The 18,708-nt window shown below is 35.3% G+C and overlaps 3 protein-coding genes across 4 annotated transcripts in view; 1 reads left to right on the top strand and 2 right to left on the bottom strand.

Moving 5' to 3' along the window:
* Window positions 1–376: 376 nt before the first annotated feature.
* Window positions 377–1,765, bottom strand: LOC110994250 (cuticle protein 7-like). The gene is made up of 3 exons (XM_045629874.1): window positions 1,657–1,765; window positions 1,179–1,256; window positions 377–981 (listed from the first exon to the last, which is right to left on the bottom strand). Exons 1-3 carry the CDS (start codon window positions 1,672–1,674, stop codon window positions 484–486), a joined length of 594 nt encoding a protein of 197 aa, XP_045485830.1. The 5' UTR covers window positions 1,675–1,765; the 3' UTR covers window positions 377–483.
* A 6,256-nt stretch (window positions 1,766–8,021) lies between these two features.
* LOC110994242 (LIM domain transcription factor LMO4) overlaps window positions 8,022–18,708 on the bottom strand; it is a 136,188-nt gene continuing 125,501 nt past the window's right edge. For both annotated transcript variants that reach the window (XM_022260787.2, XM_022260786.2), the window contains exon 5: window positions 8,022–9,532. The gene's annotated coding sequence lies outside the window, so the exon portion shown is untranslated. The remainder of the gene's footprint in view (window positions 9,533–18,708) is intronic.
* Window positions 9,800–13,777, top strand: LOC123689520. Its single transcript, XM_045629873.1, has 2 exons — window positions 9,800–11,569; window positions 13,717–13,777. Exon 1 carries the CDS (start codon window positions 9,810–9,812, stop codon window positions 11,133–11,135), a length of 1,326 nt encoding a protein of 441 aa, XP_045485829.1. The 5' UTR covers window positions 9,800–9,809; the 3' UTR covers window positions 11,136–11,569; window positions 13,717–13,777.

Here is an 18,708-nt window from a genome sequence, read left to right as displayed (position 1 = left end):
TTTTATAGACAGGAATTCATAAAAGAACCTATAATAGCTAATGTGATTGCAGTATTGTTAACTATCTATGGGTGAAGTTCCGAATTCCGAACAAATTCCCTTTTTGACGTAGGGGAGTCAGACTTCTTTCATTTCTGAATCTTAAAATAAGTCCAGGTTTATCGCATTTAGCATTTCTTATTTATGCATATATTGCCAAATTTTTTGAGGTGATTGCGAAGTGTTTTAAAACATTTCGTCGATTTATATCGATTAAAAAAACAACATATATAAAAATTCACAGACGTTGGCCTGTTACATATTGGGCTATATAATCCTTGTTCATTACAAGAGCTGTACATAGAAAATGGTATTTAAGACAAATAAAAGCGTCATACGCAGTATGTACATTTAATTTAGGACCATTAATAACTATTGGTCATTCACAATTGGCCTTAGGCTTACGCGAAAAAACAATAGTTTATCACTAAGTTGTACGGGGTCTTAGCGTCTGTAGTATCCATGTCCGAATGAGCTTCCGTGACCTAGGTTCCATGAGCCATGACCGCTGTACCCCAAGTCATATCCAGAATATCCAGCATTGTAGCCAAGATTTCCTCCTAAATAGTTATCGTAACCGAGGTTGCTGTAGCCAACGTTTTCGTATCCTATCTGGCTGGTTGCAACAGCCGGTGTGGCGATAGGTGCGTGCGCGATTTGTGATACAACTGGTGTAGCGATTTGTTCGACGACTGGTGTGGCGACTTGTGTGACGACCGGTCGGATAACTTGTGGGTGTGACGCGTGGCCGACTCTCCTGACCACAGCGTTGAAGCCTGATACAGGATCGGCGGTGTAGTCCACTATTCTGATGGTGCCGTCGGGCTCAGCGAGAGAGTAGGAGCCCTTGACATAGCCTCCTTCGCGGGTTTCTGATTGCTGCTTGTTGTCACCGGTTACGGGATCATTTACAGCGTAGTTGAAGTTGTAACGAGGCACGGACTATAACAATTAGCACTTTTATTATAAAATCAAACATGAAATCAAAGTACAACTGAACATTGCTAAGAGGAAAACCCGACTAATCTTTAAGGATATTATTAATCTTGTTAAATTTTTTATAATCCCTGTTTTATAGAATGAATACTCATTGAGCGATACTTTTACAAATACTATTTATTAAAAAAAAGTATACTTACAACACTATCTATGGTTGAAATGGCCCCAATCGCAGCTCCATATGGTGCTGCTGTGGCTGCCACGATGAGGCAAGAAACCTGAAAGATTTTTTCGTAAAGACTTACTAACACAACACGTGTATTTTTATAATAAACACCATAATACTCTGAAGTCCGTATAACGCACATTATTCGCGCATCTTCGATAAACCCAATTAGCAAGGAAGGATAATTATCTCAATAATAATTTTATAATTAATACTAGGGAATATGAAACTAATAATATAATTTCGCGATTTTCTATTCGCATTTTCAATGTGAATTATTGCTGTCTTTTAACATATTTATTATTAGATTAATGATTAACTCGACAGAAACTGTTTTTTCTCTCAGTTCATAAGTCTGACCTTCGACATAGGGCTTATGCTAGACATAATTGCTGAACACAGTTTGTCTGCTTTGGGAACCCTAAGACTAATTTAATATAACAATTCCTTACCGCGATAAATGAAAACATTTTACACAATTTTCACACAAGTAACGTAACAAAACGTTCAGTAGCAGTGTACTGTACTATAACATTGGTCCGGTTTTATACATGCTTCAGCTCCTCGTTGGTAAATCTATCCTTTGTTCACGCTTATTGACTATTCGATTTATTTTCGTAATGTCATAAAATTAATAATGCCCGGGCTGTGTAACGCGTCCTCCACGGGCTTCGCGCAAAGGTCCAGGCGATGAAGATGTGATTACGAGTAACATTTCGATTAACTGGATATCGTGTCAGACTAGTCTTAAATCTTAGAAATCTTAAACGTATGAACAAGGCATCGAGATTTGTAAAAAAAAACAGTTTCTGAAATTTTAGTTTGGTGAAGGCATTCTAATAATGATCTGTAATGATTTGATTCGAACATATGGAAAAAACAAAATCGTAATATTAAACATTGTATTTTATTAGAACGCAATAGATAAGCTAACACGCAATATTTAATTGGAGAGTTTCATACTTCAAAGTATTTTAAATTATCGGATACGTAATCTCCGATTGGTTGATTTTTGGCAGGTCTGAAGTAATTATTGTATGTGCAATGAATTTGGCGTGTCAAGTTAATAAACCAATTAGTGAATTAGGTTTCTGTGTTACGAAAGTGTTGCACAAATATCACTCAATGAAATTATTCATTTATTCCAAGTTTCAGGTCCTCGCTACAAATTATGCACTGTAATAGTTTCTGCAACCGCTTCTTAGCATTTTAATTTTTTTGTTAGTGTGCCTGTTAGAGAGATAGGGTTTGTGATTACTAAATTAATTCTCAACAGCACCAGAATTTACAATTGAACTTAGCAAATAGTAAAAACACAACAAGAAAACTTAACATACAAAGTAGATGGTAAATATGTGTTAAGAAAGAAAGCCCAGCGTGTGTTATATTATTTCTGACATATATAACTTTTACTTGACGTTTATTGTAAGTTGATCTCTACCTAAAAACATTGACATAAAAATAATCCCATGCGCCACTCGGGAAAACAAGAAATACGTATACATTTACACGCAAGTACGGTGCGATTTCAGAATAATATAAACAAAAATAAATGCTAATTCTATTGCGTTGAAGGATGTTTACTTGGTTTGTGAATCATCTAATCATGTGAAAAATCTAATTCTTTAATGACATCTCACACGAAATAAGCTTATAATTAAACAGTTTTAGCGAGCGAATTGTAATTTATACGATGCAATTGCAACTAATTCGGCTTCTCTCGACCGCCTCATTACCTCTTTTCAGTAGAAACACTCTTTCCACTCAGACTTACACAAATTCACATTTGCAATCAGAGCTCGGAGAAAAGTTGGCGCCACCCCGCGCACCGCGCCCAAACCCACCCCACGCCGCCTTTAATTAACAGAAAGTGGTTCATTAGAGCTTATTCATTAAAGCAAGGAGTAATTAGCGAACTCTAATGAATGCTGTAATAATGTAAGAGCGGCCGCCACGGACTGCGCCCGACTTCTAGATTAATCTAGCCAAGTATAATTTAGTAATGGCATTAATTTATTAGCGACTTGATTGCGGGATAAACGCGCTATTAAAACTTTGCCTATACTTGGTTCGTTCACTTGTTATGTAAATTTCGATACGTAATTGAAAACTATTTGTTAACAGTTTTTACTATTATATAATTAGTAACGTAACGGATATGTTAATTAAAATTTAGGTAATTTATTGGAATTCGGAAGTATTTGCTGCACGTGAAAGTTGTCAGTGATAATAAATGGATCATTTACATTCGCAAACACGGCAATCATTATTACCTTAAGTTGTTAGATTTTTGAATTGAAAAAGCGCTATGCAACGAAAAAAAGTAATTCAAAAAAAGTTAGGGTTACTTTATATTGTGGTTAATTATTCTTAATTTTTATTTAATTAGAACCTTCTCCTGACAATAACAAACAACAAAAAAAGAATTAACGAAATCGGTCCAGTCGTTCACGCGTGATAGCGTTTTCAAGGAAAATAGGTATTCATTTTTAAATATGTATTTATATAGATTTCATTTAAATGATCTTACTTTAATTTGGTGTCAGTATTATTTTTTAATAATGTATTAATTTAATGAAATCTCCATAAAAGCAGTTTTATTGTACTATTTAGTATTTAAAACTCTAAAATAAATGAGTCTTAGTTAACGAAACGCTTTCATTAATTAGTTTTATCTTATTTGCTTTGATAATAATGTACATAGAAGTAGCTATATGCTTAATTAGCTATTGCTGGAGACACAGAAATGAAACTGTTAGATTATTACGCGTGGTTTTAGCGGGAAATGCTAAAATCCTTGCTTTAATAGTTATACCTGTATGACTATCAAATGAGTAAGCGGCAAGAATGCAATTAATGCTTTGTATAAACGTAAAATATTGTTATTAACCAACTGATGTCTGCTCTCCATAGAAAGTGTAAATGAATAAGTTTTTACTATTATAATATTTATTGTTATACTTTTGTAATCACTACTAATGAGTGCTTATGCATGCTTTGTGTTAACACATATAAATATAAAAACGTAACCTAATCAGGAATGAGCACAGATACACAAATTGTACGTAAAATATAGTAAGTTCAGATATGTCCTAAAATACTTCATATTTAAAAATAATACTTATGGTACAGTTAACGATATTTAATAGAATATGTTAAAAATTTAATCGATTCAAGCAACATTGCTATACAAGTTTTAATTTATTTGAAAATTTACTGACCATTATATAATTTTATGTAGCTTATTGTGATACCCCGTAAGCATACATCATTATACGTTGTCCATCCGTCCTGAAACATTACGTTGGTCCCTAACAACATAACAAGCCTTCGGGGCCAGTGGAACCTGTTAGGTCGCGAATCTATTTTTCCTTATGCTAATTGGGTAAAACTAGAAAACAGAAAATAGCCAATGTAATATAAATCTCAAGTATCTGAAGTAGACTTGCAACGAATATTCGGTGACTATTCGGGCTATCTATAACCACAATTATATAGTAAACTAGTAGACTCGGCCAAGCGTTGCTGTGGCTAAGGTTTTTGTTAGTACTAAACTATTTAAGGGATACGGTTGGAGAACTAATGTGAAAGGTAGATAGATAGCTCATGTGAAACGTTTGTACTTTTAACACAGCGCCATCTGTTAGAAGGGTAAAAAAAAATATAAACAATTATTTGCAATAAAATAAAACTGCGGGTATAATTAAAGATCTTAGCTATCCTATCTCTTAAGTTGGACCAGACAGCTCATGGTGTGCCAATTAAATTTTAAATCGGTTAAGTAGTTTAGGAGTCCATCGCGGACAAACATCGTGACAGGAGATTTATATATATTGAGATAGTTAAAATGGTCATAACATATATAACCTACGATATATGATATTAAAGGTCACTGATTTAATGAAGCATATTTTATTTATATAAACATAGTTTATGAAGGAGATTTTAAAAGTGTGGTGAAATATTCAGTAAAATAATAACCACTTCCAAATGAACTTGTGAACTGATTAAAATTACTTAAGTAACGGGTTTTTATGAATTATACCGTTAATGAGATAGACATCTCCATGTATACTTAAATTATTTATTACGTTGGCTATGCTAATAACGACATTGCAAACTTATGTGTTTATTAAGGTACACGTTAACAGGCCCCTGTGGGTGCATATAACAAGGTACAATGTACCCTGAGGCAGATATTGATTAGTGCCCAGTGCCTGCCCATCATTCATTCATCGCGTCCACACGTCTGCCACCATTTTTCGACTATTTTCAGCGTTGCTAGTGGGACTGCATATTTGATGGCTGATGTGAGGAAGGAAGTGACATTGTGGCGACTGGGTTTGTCCAATTAAACTTGTTCAAGATTTTTTATCAATACTAAAAGTTATTTATTTTTATCTCATCACATTTCGTCAGTTGTTTTTAAAGCAAGTATGTAGGTATTAACTGTCTGAACCTAACACAGAAAGTCGATTTTTGAGTGTAAGGGTAAGGACTTCTGTATGTCATTGATCACATTAATGTCTTAGTTATATCGGTTTTTTCACAAAGTTTTCCTTAACCGACTCAGAAAGTGTCCTTTCTGGGGCTAACAACTATAAAATATGACGTATTTAGGACGAAGTCTTTATTTCAAACTTAGAAGTACGAAAGAAATGGTTATTAGAACTAGATTTAGGTTAAATAAATACATAGAGATATGTAGTAATTTTATGAAAAGTAAATTTTGGATGAATCGTACATATCAATTTTCTCAGACCTTATTAGATGTATACTGAGACAAAGATAGTGTTAAACCGTATAGTTAATAATATTAACGACAATACCATATCGACATTTGACAAGTATAATTTCAATAATACCTACTATACTCAATTACTACTAGGTAGTCAATCAATCTACTATCCAGTATAAATAGATATGTGAGTATTAAAATCCTTGTGTCGTATTTATTTTCCCCTGAGTGTTTATTCAGTGAAGCGATCACACAACACGATAATCCAATTGTCGCAATGTCCAAAACTCGTGTTCAATGCGCGAAGAGTGCTTTCGAATGGAAAAATCTGTTCGTATTCTATCGTTATTTAAGTATTTTGGCCAATAGATCCCTCTGCTAATAAAACAAATGTTATGTGGCATTTTTCTGTATATGTTTTTTAACACATACTTACGAGTATAGGAAGGGCGAAGGACAAAATCGTAAGACACCTGACATGTTATGTTGAACCTTCTAATCAACGATATAAGGGCCAACGTAGTGTATTATTTGTTTACAGTTAGATAGAGATCCCAGGAGTAGGATATAGGTTTCTACTAAACATTGCTTGATGAACTATATATTTCAATATGAAACGTAAGTCAAAATACGACTAATAATCGAAAAATTTGAACTTTAAAAATAGATAAACTTTTATATACTTTGTTTTCACAATTACTGTCACGAATAAAAAAAAACCCAGCATTATAATATAGTATTGTTATGTATAATTTATGGTAAAAATATGATTATCTTGTACTTATAAAATAACAAAGTAGGTACACAATTAGCACAATATTTCAGCATACCTTTCCTGTGCATTTCTTTACAGCTTTCATATATTGTATGTATTTAATTGATGTGAGTATTGTGTATTAAACAAGCTGCCCCCGCGGACTCAACCGCTAAGATAGGATCATTTTGCAATGCTATCCCATTGAGACTGTTCGCTTTTCCGAAATAAAAACAAAAGTAGGAAACAATTTTTTATTAGTTTTATCATTTTTCTCTTAAGTTTATTGTTGTATAATGTCGCTTTTTATTATTAAATTGTTATTTTTTTGTCCTCCGTACTAAGAACCTTAAGTATGAATCGTTTTCTAAATTAAATTCAACTCCAGACATGAATTAAACCCAAACGTTATTGAATCAAAAGTCCACTAATTTCACCATGACACCAGTTAAAAAGGCTTCTTTGGGGCTTGTTTACATAATCATTCAATTTGCAATGTTAAACAGCGCTGGCCATCTGGTTTCTTACTTTTTAATTCAATACAGTTTTTCTCTGTTCACTGCTGTTGCATTACATTTCAATAAAATTAAATTCTTGTAATTTTTTAAGAGATTCAACCTCATTTGCCAAAAAGGTATGTCCTTGCGACGTTTCTGTATCGGAACACGCTAAATGCTAAAAATATTTTCATTCTGCCTTTTACGTTTTATTTATGGCTTTATTAAGTTCTTTAGCGAACAATAAACATAAATAAGACGGTAATAAATGTTTAAGACTGTAATGTCTGTTGGTAATTCTGCTAATAATAATTGAATAGGCGTTTTTTATCGTAACTGGAAACGAAGTATGAAGAAGATTTATTAAACATGTTTTATGGAAGCTGATTGGCTTTGAATGACAATATGGAACTTGTCGTAAGTAATAATATAAAAAAAATGTTTCTTGACATTTTGTTTTATAAGAGGCAAACGAGAAAGCTTTTTGCTTAAGGCAGGCAACTTCTAACCATGCTCTGAGATGAAAAAAAGATTTGAATTAGCAAACCACTGCTGGAATAACTTATATTTTTGTAAATATTAAGAAAGCTTACGGTGTTATGAAATTAAACAAATCAAAATATCAACTTTCCTGAATTTCATTGTGTAGAGAAACAGTAGTTTTAGTTTTATGGTTCAAAACCGAATCCTGGCCTTAATATATATATATGTTTAGGTTAGTCTTTTTCTGATACAGCATATTCTGCCTCCTCTTACGTAAATAATTAACTGCTTTTACGCAATTTGTAGTGAAAGGTAATAGTTTAGGTAAGCAATTAAAACAACATATTAATTTACAAAATTTAATTTCTCCCGTCGCCATACTTAGGCTAGATGAAAGTTTCTGTTAAACTGGTAACACCGCAATTCTACGTGTATTTGCTTAATGTTATAAGATACTTGAGAGACCATCAAGTTGAATTCAAATAAATGGCAAGAATAAACGCTAACATTAGACATGTAAACACCTACTTTGAACAAATGAAGCTACGACTATAACAGATTAAAAATATTTAGTGATTTTTAATCTGTATCTGAAAATTATACATTTCTATATTTAAACTTCAGAAAAATATCATAGACATTTACGGATTTTTTGTTTTTTACGTAGTATTAACAGTATTTTTGATATGATTAATATAACTGTTGAAATTATGAACCTAAGGAATGTTAGCGTTTAATATTACTTACATATTGTAAATATTTTAAAATTTGATTTTATCAACACGTTAATATTGTAATATATACATAGTAACTCGTCAATTCATGATGTTGGCATCGTAATTATTGCTACTTTGCTTCTTAAAAGGTACAAGATGTGTCTACTTACAACTAAAATGTATACTATTATGTACAAATTGTTACAGGCTCGAAGTTAAAATAACAGGTCGTCAATTAAAAACGAAATAACAATATTCGAGAAATATTTACAAAGATTGGAAATCACAGAGTTGCGTTAAGATTTTTTCACCACTGGCAAGAATTACATAGAGGCATTCAAAATATGTATAAAATAAAATCATTGATGTTTTGTAACGAAACGAACGACGTTTAATAAAACATTTCTTTGATTATGGTCAATCAGTACATCACTGTTTTGAGACACTGAAAAAAGTGTGCTCCTTAAACGTATGTGTAAACTTAAAACGAGTTAACATGATGTAACACGTCGCCAAATGTACGTAAGTTCCTTAAATAATCAATACTCCGAAATACTTAAGTTGCCTTTGTTCGATAATGGAATATAAAATTGGGTAAAATTTAAAAAGTACAAGCGTCTTATCCGATTACTTATTAGGTATATTACAATTTCCATGAACAGATATTATTACGATATGCAGTTTCGATACATCATCAATTTAAATAGAAACAACACGCTCGTGTTAAACACATCTTACAAGTTAGGAGAATCGAATGATAGCAGATTAAATTTTACATAAATTGCAATTTCACAACCAAAATTAAATACCAGTACAACCGCCATATTCAACATTTGTGAATGCTGCTGATATCAAAGTAGCATTCACACGAAGACTGTTGAATCATGATTAAATTAAGTCGACACCGCAGGTATTTTTCGACTGAAGTTCAATTGTCTTTGCACAACACTGTCACTCGGAGTCATCGCTGGGCGGCTTGGACTTGAACGATGTTGTAAGATCTAGGGCTGGCTCCATGCTCTCCGTTTCTGGTTCAAGTCTGAACGCATTCTGGTCTGGCTCTCCACGCGGGGGAGTCCAGGAATTTGCCGAGGGTTCAGGCTTAAAAGTCGTTGCACTTAAATATGAGCAGGCCATCATCTGAAACAATTTAAATCATTCATTATATCGCATTAGAAAGTATGTTTATATATAAAGTATGTTTGTATAACAAAACTGTTTCACAAAAAAGAAGACAATATAATCTAACAAAGTGTACCATTATAATTTAGAAGCGCAATTTGGCAAGTCAAAGATCATATTTATGTATATTGTGAACGCAATCTCCGGGAGAGTAGATTCAAGTAAAACAGTGGTTACATAAACATTTTTTTTTTTTTTTTTTTTTTTTTTTTTCATTTTTTTTAAGTCGAGGGCAATGGCCTCCAGTGTTGTAAAATGTAAAAGTTGTAATATAGTGATATGTGAGCTGTTAGCATTTATACAAAACAAGGTAGATGTGATGGACGAAGAAAGCCTGGTGAGATTGTGTACATCATCATTCTCGGCTGGTGACATCGAAGCAGCAAAGAACTTATTATTTGACTCGATTACGACAACACAAAGAAATGTGACAAGAAAACGAAGTGGCAAATCCCAACGAGATCTCTACGATGTCATATCTGTTTTCAAACAGACTGATCCCGAGTTCGTACCCATATTTGTAGCAAAAGACTTGCAAAAACTTCCACCGGTTACTTTTGACCACATAGATGCGACGAGATTATTAAAGGACATTTTAATTCTGCAGAACGAGCTTAGAAATATTAAGAATTCATACGTAACGGAAACACAGTTCAAGGAGCTACAATGTGAAATAAAGAATCTAAAGCAAGCATCAATCGTTAATAATTTTGATTTTAACGTTAATCGAAAAAGAGGAGGTGTTTACTTATTAGATAGTGAATGCTTAGATAGTGGACACATGGGACTACCTCCAATTTCAAATAAATCTCCAAATTCGGCGCCAGCGGCTGAGAGTTTCGAATTTGAATCGAGTGCGCCTGCGCGCATAGTATCGCCGTCTCCCTCACCATCTAGGGAGCGAGTGAAACAACAAAACCCGATCATTGACGCAACAGACCGAGTGCAGCGATCGGATTCACTCGTTGTGACAGCTGGAACAGAACAAGTCGACACTAGGAGAGTGAGCGAGATGAAAGATAAACAAAACGAAATTGAATTGTCTACTATGTCAACGCAATCCGCGTCAAGGTCGTGCGCAGAGGTTGTTAAAGTAAACAAAACTTCGTGCAATAAATGTGATATGCCTACTCAGGAAGACCAATGGCTCCTAGTGCAGAAAAAACGATTAAGAAACCGCTTTATAGGTGCAAAAGGAAAAGCAACGACATTACCAGATGTGAAGTTTAAAGCTGCCGACCTCAAAATTCCGCTTTTCGTAAACAAAGTTCATAAGGAGACTAGCGAGGGTGATATAATTGAGTACATAAAGCAAAAAACAAATGTGTCTGTTTTAATTAAAAAGATAAACATGAAGGTTGAAAAGCACTATGACTCGTATAAAATATTTGTACCAGAAAATAAATTAGGATTATTTTTGGACGATACGACGTGGCCGGAAGGCATTCAATTTCGTAGATTTGTTTACTTAAATAGAAGTAATTATTATTCTAAGAGTAATTATAAGAAAAGTGATGAGGTGACACAGAATGACAAGACCAGGCATAACCAAGTTGTTTAATGGATTCAAGTGGAAAAAATAAGCTGAAATTCATAAGTTTCAACTGTAAATCTGTGACTCGGTCGGTGGACGGCATCAGGGGTTTATGTCAAAACGCAGATATAGTGGCACTTCAAGAAACCTGGTTGATGCCACATGATATTCCGTTCCTGGGCAGTATTCACGAAGATTTTGAATACACGGGAAAGTCTGCAGTGGATACTAGTGCGGGTATTGTGCGAGGTAGGCCGTATGGTGGTGTCGCTATTCTCTGGCGTAAAAGCTTATGTTCATCTGTGTCAGTGATTCAGTGTAAAAGCGATCGTCTAGCGGCCATAAAATTAGTGTTACCTGAGCATTCGCTTCTAGTGTTTTCGGTATATATGCCTACGGACTCGGCTGAAAATCTTATTGAGTATACCGAATGCCTAGGTGAGATTGCTGCTATTGTGGAGGTATGTAATATTGACTCTGTATTTGCTTTGGGCGATTATAATGCTCATCCTGGTGAACGTTTTGGTTTGGAACTTGATGATTTTTGTTTAGAACAAAAGTGGCGATGTGCAGATTTAGAGCTGCTAGGTCGTGATTCTAACAACTACACATATGTAAGTGATGTACATGGCACAACAAGGTGGTTAGATCACTGTGTGGTGTCAGAGGTTGCGCGGAAGGCTGTAAAAAATGTTAAAATTTGTTATGACATTTATTGGTCTGACCATATCCCATTTGAAATTCATTGTGACATTAATGTATTAGGTTCTAAAATGATGAGCAATATAGAAACCTATAATCATATTAAGTGGGGCGATAGAAACCCCCAACAAATAGCTTGTTATAAAGAATATTGTAATAGTAAATTAAGAGATCTTGACTTCCCGATTGAGTTAAGAGAATGCAGTGACAAATTTTGTGACAATTCTGAGCATTTAAAAATTATTGACAATTTATATGACAAAATTATTAGTATATTATTGGAGTCATCAAAACTTAGTTACAACATTCGGTCCAATAAGAAACATGTGATAGGATGGAATAAGCACGTTAGACAGGCTCATATGCAGGCTCGGTTAAGTTTTCAAAATTGGGACTTACAAGGTAAGCCCAAGGTTGGTCCAGTCTATGAAACAATGTTGGCAACAAGAAAAGAGTTTAAAAGTAAGTTAAAATGGTGTCAGAATAATAAAGAACAGATAAAGATGGATATCATAGCATCACATCATTCAAATAAAAATTTTGCAAAATTTTGGAAAGAAGCTAATAAATTTAATCTTAAGCCGGGCTTGCCTGTGAGCGTGGGAGGTGTTAGTGATCCTAAACAAATTGCAGAACTTTTTAGAGGTCATTTCAAAGTAGAGTCCACGCTGAAATCATTTAAGGAACTGTCATACTCTAGAGATTGCACTAATAAGCCTCAAGTCCTCTTCACTAGTAGTCAGGTCGATGCTGCAGTGAAAGGTATGGCACGTGGCAGGTCGCCGGGCCATGACTCTCTTAGCATTGAACATCTACAGCATGCGGGTGTTCATTTGCCTCGAGTGCTTTCCATGCTTTTCAACTTCTGTCTGCGGCACACATATTTGCCTAGTAGTATGATGAGAACTTTGGTGGTGCCAATTGTAAAAAATCGTACGGGTGATATGTCCGATATCAATAATTACAGACCCATTTCATTGGCCACCATTGTTGCTCGGGTGCTGGATAGTGTGCTGGACAAACACCTTAATAAACATCTTTGTCTCCATGATGCGCAGTTTGGCTTTAAGACAGGACTTTCCACTGAAACAGCTGTGCTTTGTCTTAAGCACACTGTCAGGTATTATACAGACAGGAAAACACCTGTTTATGCATGTTTCCTTGACCTGTCCAAGGCCTTCGACCTAGTGTCTTATGGAAAGCTATGGCAGAAGCTGTACGAAGACACAACTTTACCTTGTGAGCTTATAGAATTGTTTAAGTTTTGGTATGGGTCTCAAGAAAATGTTGTGCGGTGGGCAGGATCACTATCACAAACATACAGAATGGAGTGTGGAGTAAGACAGGGGGGGATAACGTCAACAAAGCTCTTCAATCTGTATATGGACAGGCTGATTGGTGAGCTCAATGACTCCATGGTAGGATGCTCTATAGATGGGATGATCATCAACAATATAAGCTACGCTGATGATATGGTGTTGTTGAGCCCATCAATCAGTGCCCTAAGAAAACTTTTGAGCATTTGTGAGCGTTATGCGGAGGCCCATGGTCTCAGATACAACGCTGCTAAGAGTGAGTTGCTTATATTTAAGGCGGGAACTAAACAGCACCAACAAATACCGCCTGTCTCTCTTGGAGGCAGAGTACTCAAAGTAGTTTCTAGTTTTAAGTATCTGGGACACTGGGTCACTGATTCACTGAGTGACGATATGGATGTTGAAAGGGAGCGAAGGGCGCTGGCTGTCAGGAGTAACATGTTGATTCGTAGGTTTGCTAAATGCTCTAAAAATGTCAAGCTTACACTATTTAGGGCCTATTGCCAGAGCTTTTACACATGCAGCTTGTGGACCGACTATACTCAACGGGCATTCAGCGCTCTTCGCATACAGTATAATAATGCTTTCAGGATGCTGCTGGGGCTGCCGCGTTTTTGTAGCGCATCAGGCATGTTTGCGGAAGCGCGAATAGATGATTTTCCATCTATAATTCGTAAACGAGTGGCGTCTCTGATGTGCCGTGTGCGTGGCAGTGTGAGCAGCATTCTGCAAGTTGTCGCTCAAAGAATGGACGGTTCGATTCTCAAGCATTGGATCTCATCTCATGTTATGGCGTCGAACCGCTGTGCTAAGTAGTTTTAATTTATAATTAAAATATGGGATATGGTTGAACATAAATTTTTAATTAATTAAAATAAAAATAGAAATTGTTATAATCTGTGTAAGATGGCTGGTGTATAGTGCATCCAACCTGATGGAAGCATCTTCGACAAGTCTTATGATTGGCTGTCCCGAAAGCACCAGTGGTTACGCCTCACTGATGCGTGGGGTTCGTGCGAGTACCAACAATATCCTGATGGTTATAGCAAATAAGCCTGAATGTGCTGTTTTGAGACACTGGGTTCATATACATGCCCGTGTGCCGGGTGTCTCAAATCAACGTAGACTAATGAACTAAATGTTTTTAATAATTTTACTAACATAGTTATAAGTCTTATAAGTTTTACTATACTAACAACATATGGACTTGTTGATTGGTCTGAAATAAATGATTTTATTATATTATTATTTATTATAAATAATGAAATATGTAGGTGGGTATTATGAGATGAGTAGGCCTTAAGAATTCGCGAGTGGCTTGGGGTCCTCTAATCACGCTAATGGCCAATACGCAGTTTCCTCTCCCGTTCTTAAGGCTTTCAAGCTAATGTGGTACGCGCCCGACCAGTTTGCTGTCACATCTGCATCGCAAAAATTGTTTCCACACTAGTGTAAACAAAAGTATAATGAAAATTTGACACAGATCTATGCAAACTTCTTCTGCTCTTAAGATCTCTTCAAATAATAAGCCTGTACATTGCGAACTAAAAGTTTTTTGTGGTAGCAAAAGGATTCCTAACAATTTATGGGCTCAATAGGCTATTATAACATTTTCATAGTTGATGTTGCGAACAAAGGTCCCCACACAATTGGCAATAGTTCGCGGAAACAGCTGCGCGTATAGCGAGTGTTCTAACAATGATATTGTAACTTTAATATTTATTGCACTTGATGAACTTCGGGCAAGTTAGTGCAAGTAATATTACCTACGTAAAATACGACTTACGAGAGTAATCGTGAGGATATGACATGCTCATTATTAAAAAGAGCGAGCGTCCAGAAGTTTCTCATCAAAGCGACTCAGACAATATGTACAACTTAATTAAACCGGTGTTATTGTGTCTGCGCTGCGTATAGAGAATAATTAACTGTTCACGTAAACGTGGTTAATATGTTTAAGTGTCGCTATTGCTTTAGGAGACCTAAACTCTCCTATGAGAATAAACAATCGCTACAGGCGGCTCGTCCCGAGTTTCGCCGCACAAATGAATTAGTGGTGCCGTCCCCCGCTCGCCGCGGCCGCCCGTCTACGTAGGGCGGGGGTCATGTTGCGATTAAAATATAATTAGGCGCTCGGCAATTGTTTCGCCATCGAGCCAGGTGGCGCGGCCCGCTAGGTAAATTAAATAGCCGTATAGAGTTTCCAATTACGTCCGCGCGGCCGCGGTGAACGCTTATTGTCTAATAATACCGGCGAACAATATGAGGATCTCGTAGCTGATTAATTATAACACCTCAAGTCCGCAGGAAGCAGTTGGCATTTGATTGATACTGCGGGCGACGCGGGTCGATAACGCACGTGTAACGCGATATTAATTACGCTGAGACATAGTAATAAATCACGCTTACCTAGTACTTTCGGCAATAATGAATTCAAACGGGCCGTAATTGCGTACCTAATTACGGGTGGACGGGCTTTAATTTATCACTGTCGGATTATGAATTAGAAATGGCGTTAATTAAACATGCATAATATTCGTGGGCGAGCGTTTCGTTCGCCCGCGCGGCCCCGGTTGCCGCGGGCTCGCGTAACAATTAGGTTTCAAACTAATACGGACGCCATTGAAACTTAGCCGGGCGTATGTGCTATTCTCCGTGGAAACAGTACAGTACAAGCTTTCCATGGAAATTATCTGTTTGTGTTTGGAATTTGAGTATTTTACATGATTTATCAATTAGACAAGCATAGTGCGGTGTGTTGCTTTGAATTCTATAATAGAGCTAAAACAAACCGAGCGTGTCGCTTTTACGTTAGTACTATCATATATCTGTTAAACATTTTATTTTGTTACTATTATTTGTACAGATTTTTTATAAATCGAGAAATTATGGAATTCATAGTCTTTGTTACGCCTGTGCATATCGTACCTATAAATAAAAAATATCACGTCAAAATTATATTCTACTCACAATAAAGAAAGGGATTTAAACTACTAATGGAAGTCACGATTGTTCATTTCATTTATTCTCGAGCCTATTTATTAATTATCTCTGGTCTAGACGCGGCCCCTACATCAATACAGCTTACCCAGAGGTAAACCATTTCATTACACGCTTAATTTAATTAGTTAAGAAGACCCTCGGGCGTCTTGTACAGGTATAATTGGGTAAGACATTCTTTATAGTTAGGATTGTTCTTAATAGTCATTTTGATGTACAGTGTTCTTAATAGAACGATGTTCTGAATTTAAATAATGCTGGTATTCAGCAAGTTTAATCATTATTCTAATTTTAAATATTCATAAATGTTTCTCTTCAATATTAGAAATACTCTTAATTGTTGCAAACTCGAATTAATAGGAATGTTCCAATGAACATTCCTATTAATAAACAACAATTTGTTTAGTTCACAAACTATCAGACAGTATAGATTGGAAAAGTGGTTTATGTTCTCAAGCCGACACACTACCTATCGTACCTAGTCGTGGTAATTTGTTTATAAAAATTATTGTAAAAGTCTGAATGACCTACATGGCTTTTACGAGCAACGTTAACCAAGTAAAGCTTCATTTTTGGAAATAAAATCGTAAGTCTGGCAGTGAAATTATAAAAAGAAAGTTTATTGTACACATGTCTCAGATAATTTTTGAATATTACAAAAAACGCCGCTTCTTACGTTGCCATGCTCCTTTCTATTTTCTTTAGTAATAATATCCGGCCTATTTTGTTAAAATATAAATAAAAAAAATTAACACACGAATATTTTATATATATACTATTTACCCTTGTTCAGTTATTCACGTTTTCAGCTAAAATTGTATCGTTTTAGATTGGATTTAGAAATTTCCAGAAAGACCATTGGAAGAGCGTTACATGTAGGTAACGTCGAAGCGTATCTTGGTCAGTGAAGGAGTCGAATTTCGATCATTATGCAAGACTCAAGACCGTAGAGGCCGGATCCTGACCACTATAAACTTTCATAATTGCTTCTACTGATTACTGAGTCAGTAACAAAATAAATTGTATTCATTTTGCATGGGCCTTCATTTCTGTTAATACTTGAATAATACTGTTATGTGTATTGAAAAAATACATCGCAAATGTTTTTTTGTAGTAGTAGTAGCCGACATCAAAAGAAAAAATAACAAAACTTCAACGTGTTTTTTCTTGTGTATTGTTATTTCGTTTTATTACCAATTATTGCTTAAGATATCTGGAATAATTTGATCATAGCAGTAAAACCGGTAATTAAATGTAACCATTTGTTTTTGGCGAAGGTTGACATAATTGAAAACTAGAATCATGTTCGTATGTCAAATATGATTTGTGTGCAAAGCCAATGAAGGATTAAGGTTTTGGTATGTGGCAATCAATGCGTTTAGCTTTATGTAGATATTGAATAGAAAGTGGTTGGACGCGTACAATGGTCTACAGCCCATCGGCATTCCATTAACTAGTTCGACAAACATGCCCGACGCATCCCTGAAATAAGAGGGACTATACACAAATAGTGCTCAGGGCTTTGCAATTTAGAAATATTGGAGGAATTATATTTTTGTTTCCTTTTCTAATTTGGAAAACCTAATTATTAAGTGAAAGTTTCGTTCTGATATTATTGTTTATTTTTATATGATCTAATTGTGGTATGAAAACTTGATGTGAAAATTATTCATGAATGTATATAGATAGTATTTATATTAGTATTATTATCGTGGTAATGTACTCATTATAAGAGTGATAACAATATTACCTACTCTCTGACTGTTTTTGTTAGAACCTCAGCGCCTTGTTAAGTGAGCAAGCCAAGAAACTAAACATCGGACGAAAACGTGCTTTGTAAAGTTTAATAAATTTAGCTTTAAGCAAAATTTGAAACAGTGGGCACACCTCTTAATAGAGATAAACGTAAGGGACTAACAAAACTGTTTATATTGGAGGTTCCGAGTGCGGGACGTAGCGAGACAATACCCACATTTAGATACATTGAACACAGCCAAATAATTTAATAGTCCTAAGCTCATAGATGTTAGCAAACAATCGCCTGTTATTGAACGATTAAATATTTGAATAATTAATTAATATAAATGTGGTTTACATTGTTTACTGTGCTGAAGTCAAATGATTGTCATTTGTCTTCGAATGTATTTAATATTCTTAATCGTATTATTTATGCACAAACTTTATTTAGTACGATATCATTACTCGTTTTACCGTTCGTGCAATTACGAATTAGTGAAGAAAATCCGTACATTCGCAGATATGGTATAGAGAGATAGGCGAGTGATAATACAGGGTGGAGTAATAAATTAGGGCGGCGTAGGGCGGGCGGCGTTAGCGTGCGATTTGGCCGTTTGTCGCGTCGCGTGCGCCCGCGTTCATTCCTTATTCATGCTGGGCATGCACGCGATGCGATACAACTCCACGCATTAATCATCGCTCGTCTTCAGTTTCAGGTGCATGCTAATCGTTTCATTGATATGTCTCCTTGTTTGCGTGAAATATTTTTATATATAATTTACTAATAGTACATATATATGTATACTCTTTGAAATTATAGAATATCGAAAATATAGGATAAAACT

Source organism: Pieris rapae, chromosome 10, assembly GCF_905147795.1.
Source record: "Pieris rapae chromosome 10, ilPieRapa1.1, whole genome shotgun sequence".
In the NCBI taxonomy this organism is placed as follows: domain Eukaryota; kingdom Metazoa; phylum Arthropoda; class Insecta; order Lepidoptera; family Pieridae; genus Pieris; species Pieris rapae.
Note: the sequence above shows the minus strand (reverse complement) of the source record. Positions and strands in the feature narration are given on the sequence as shown.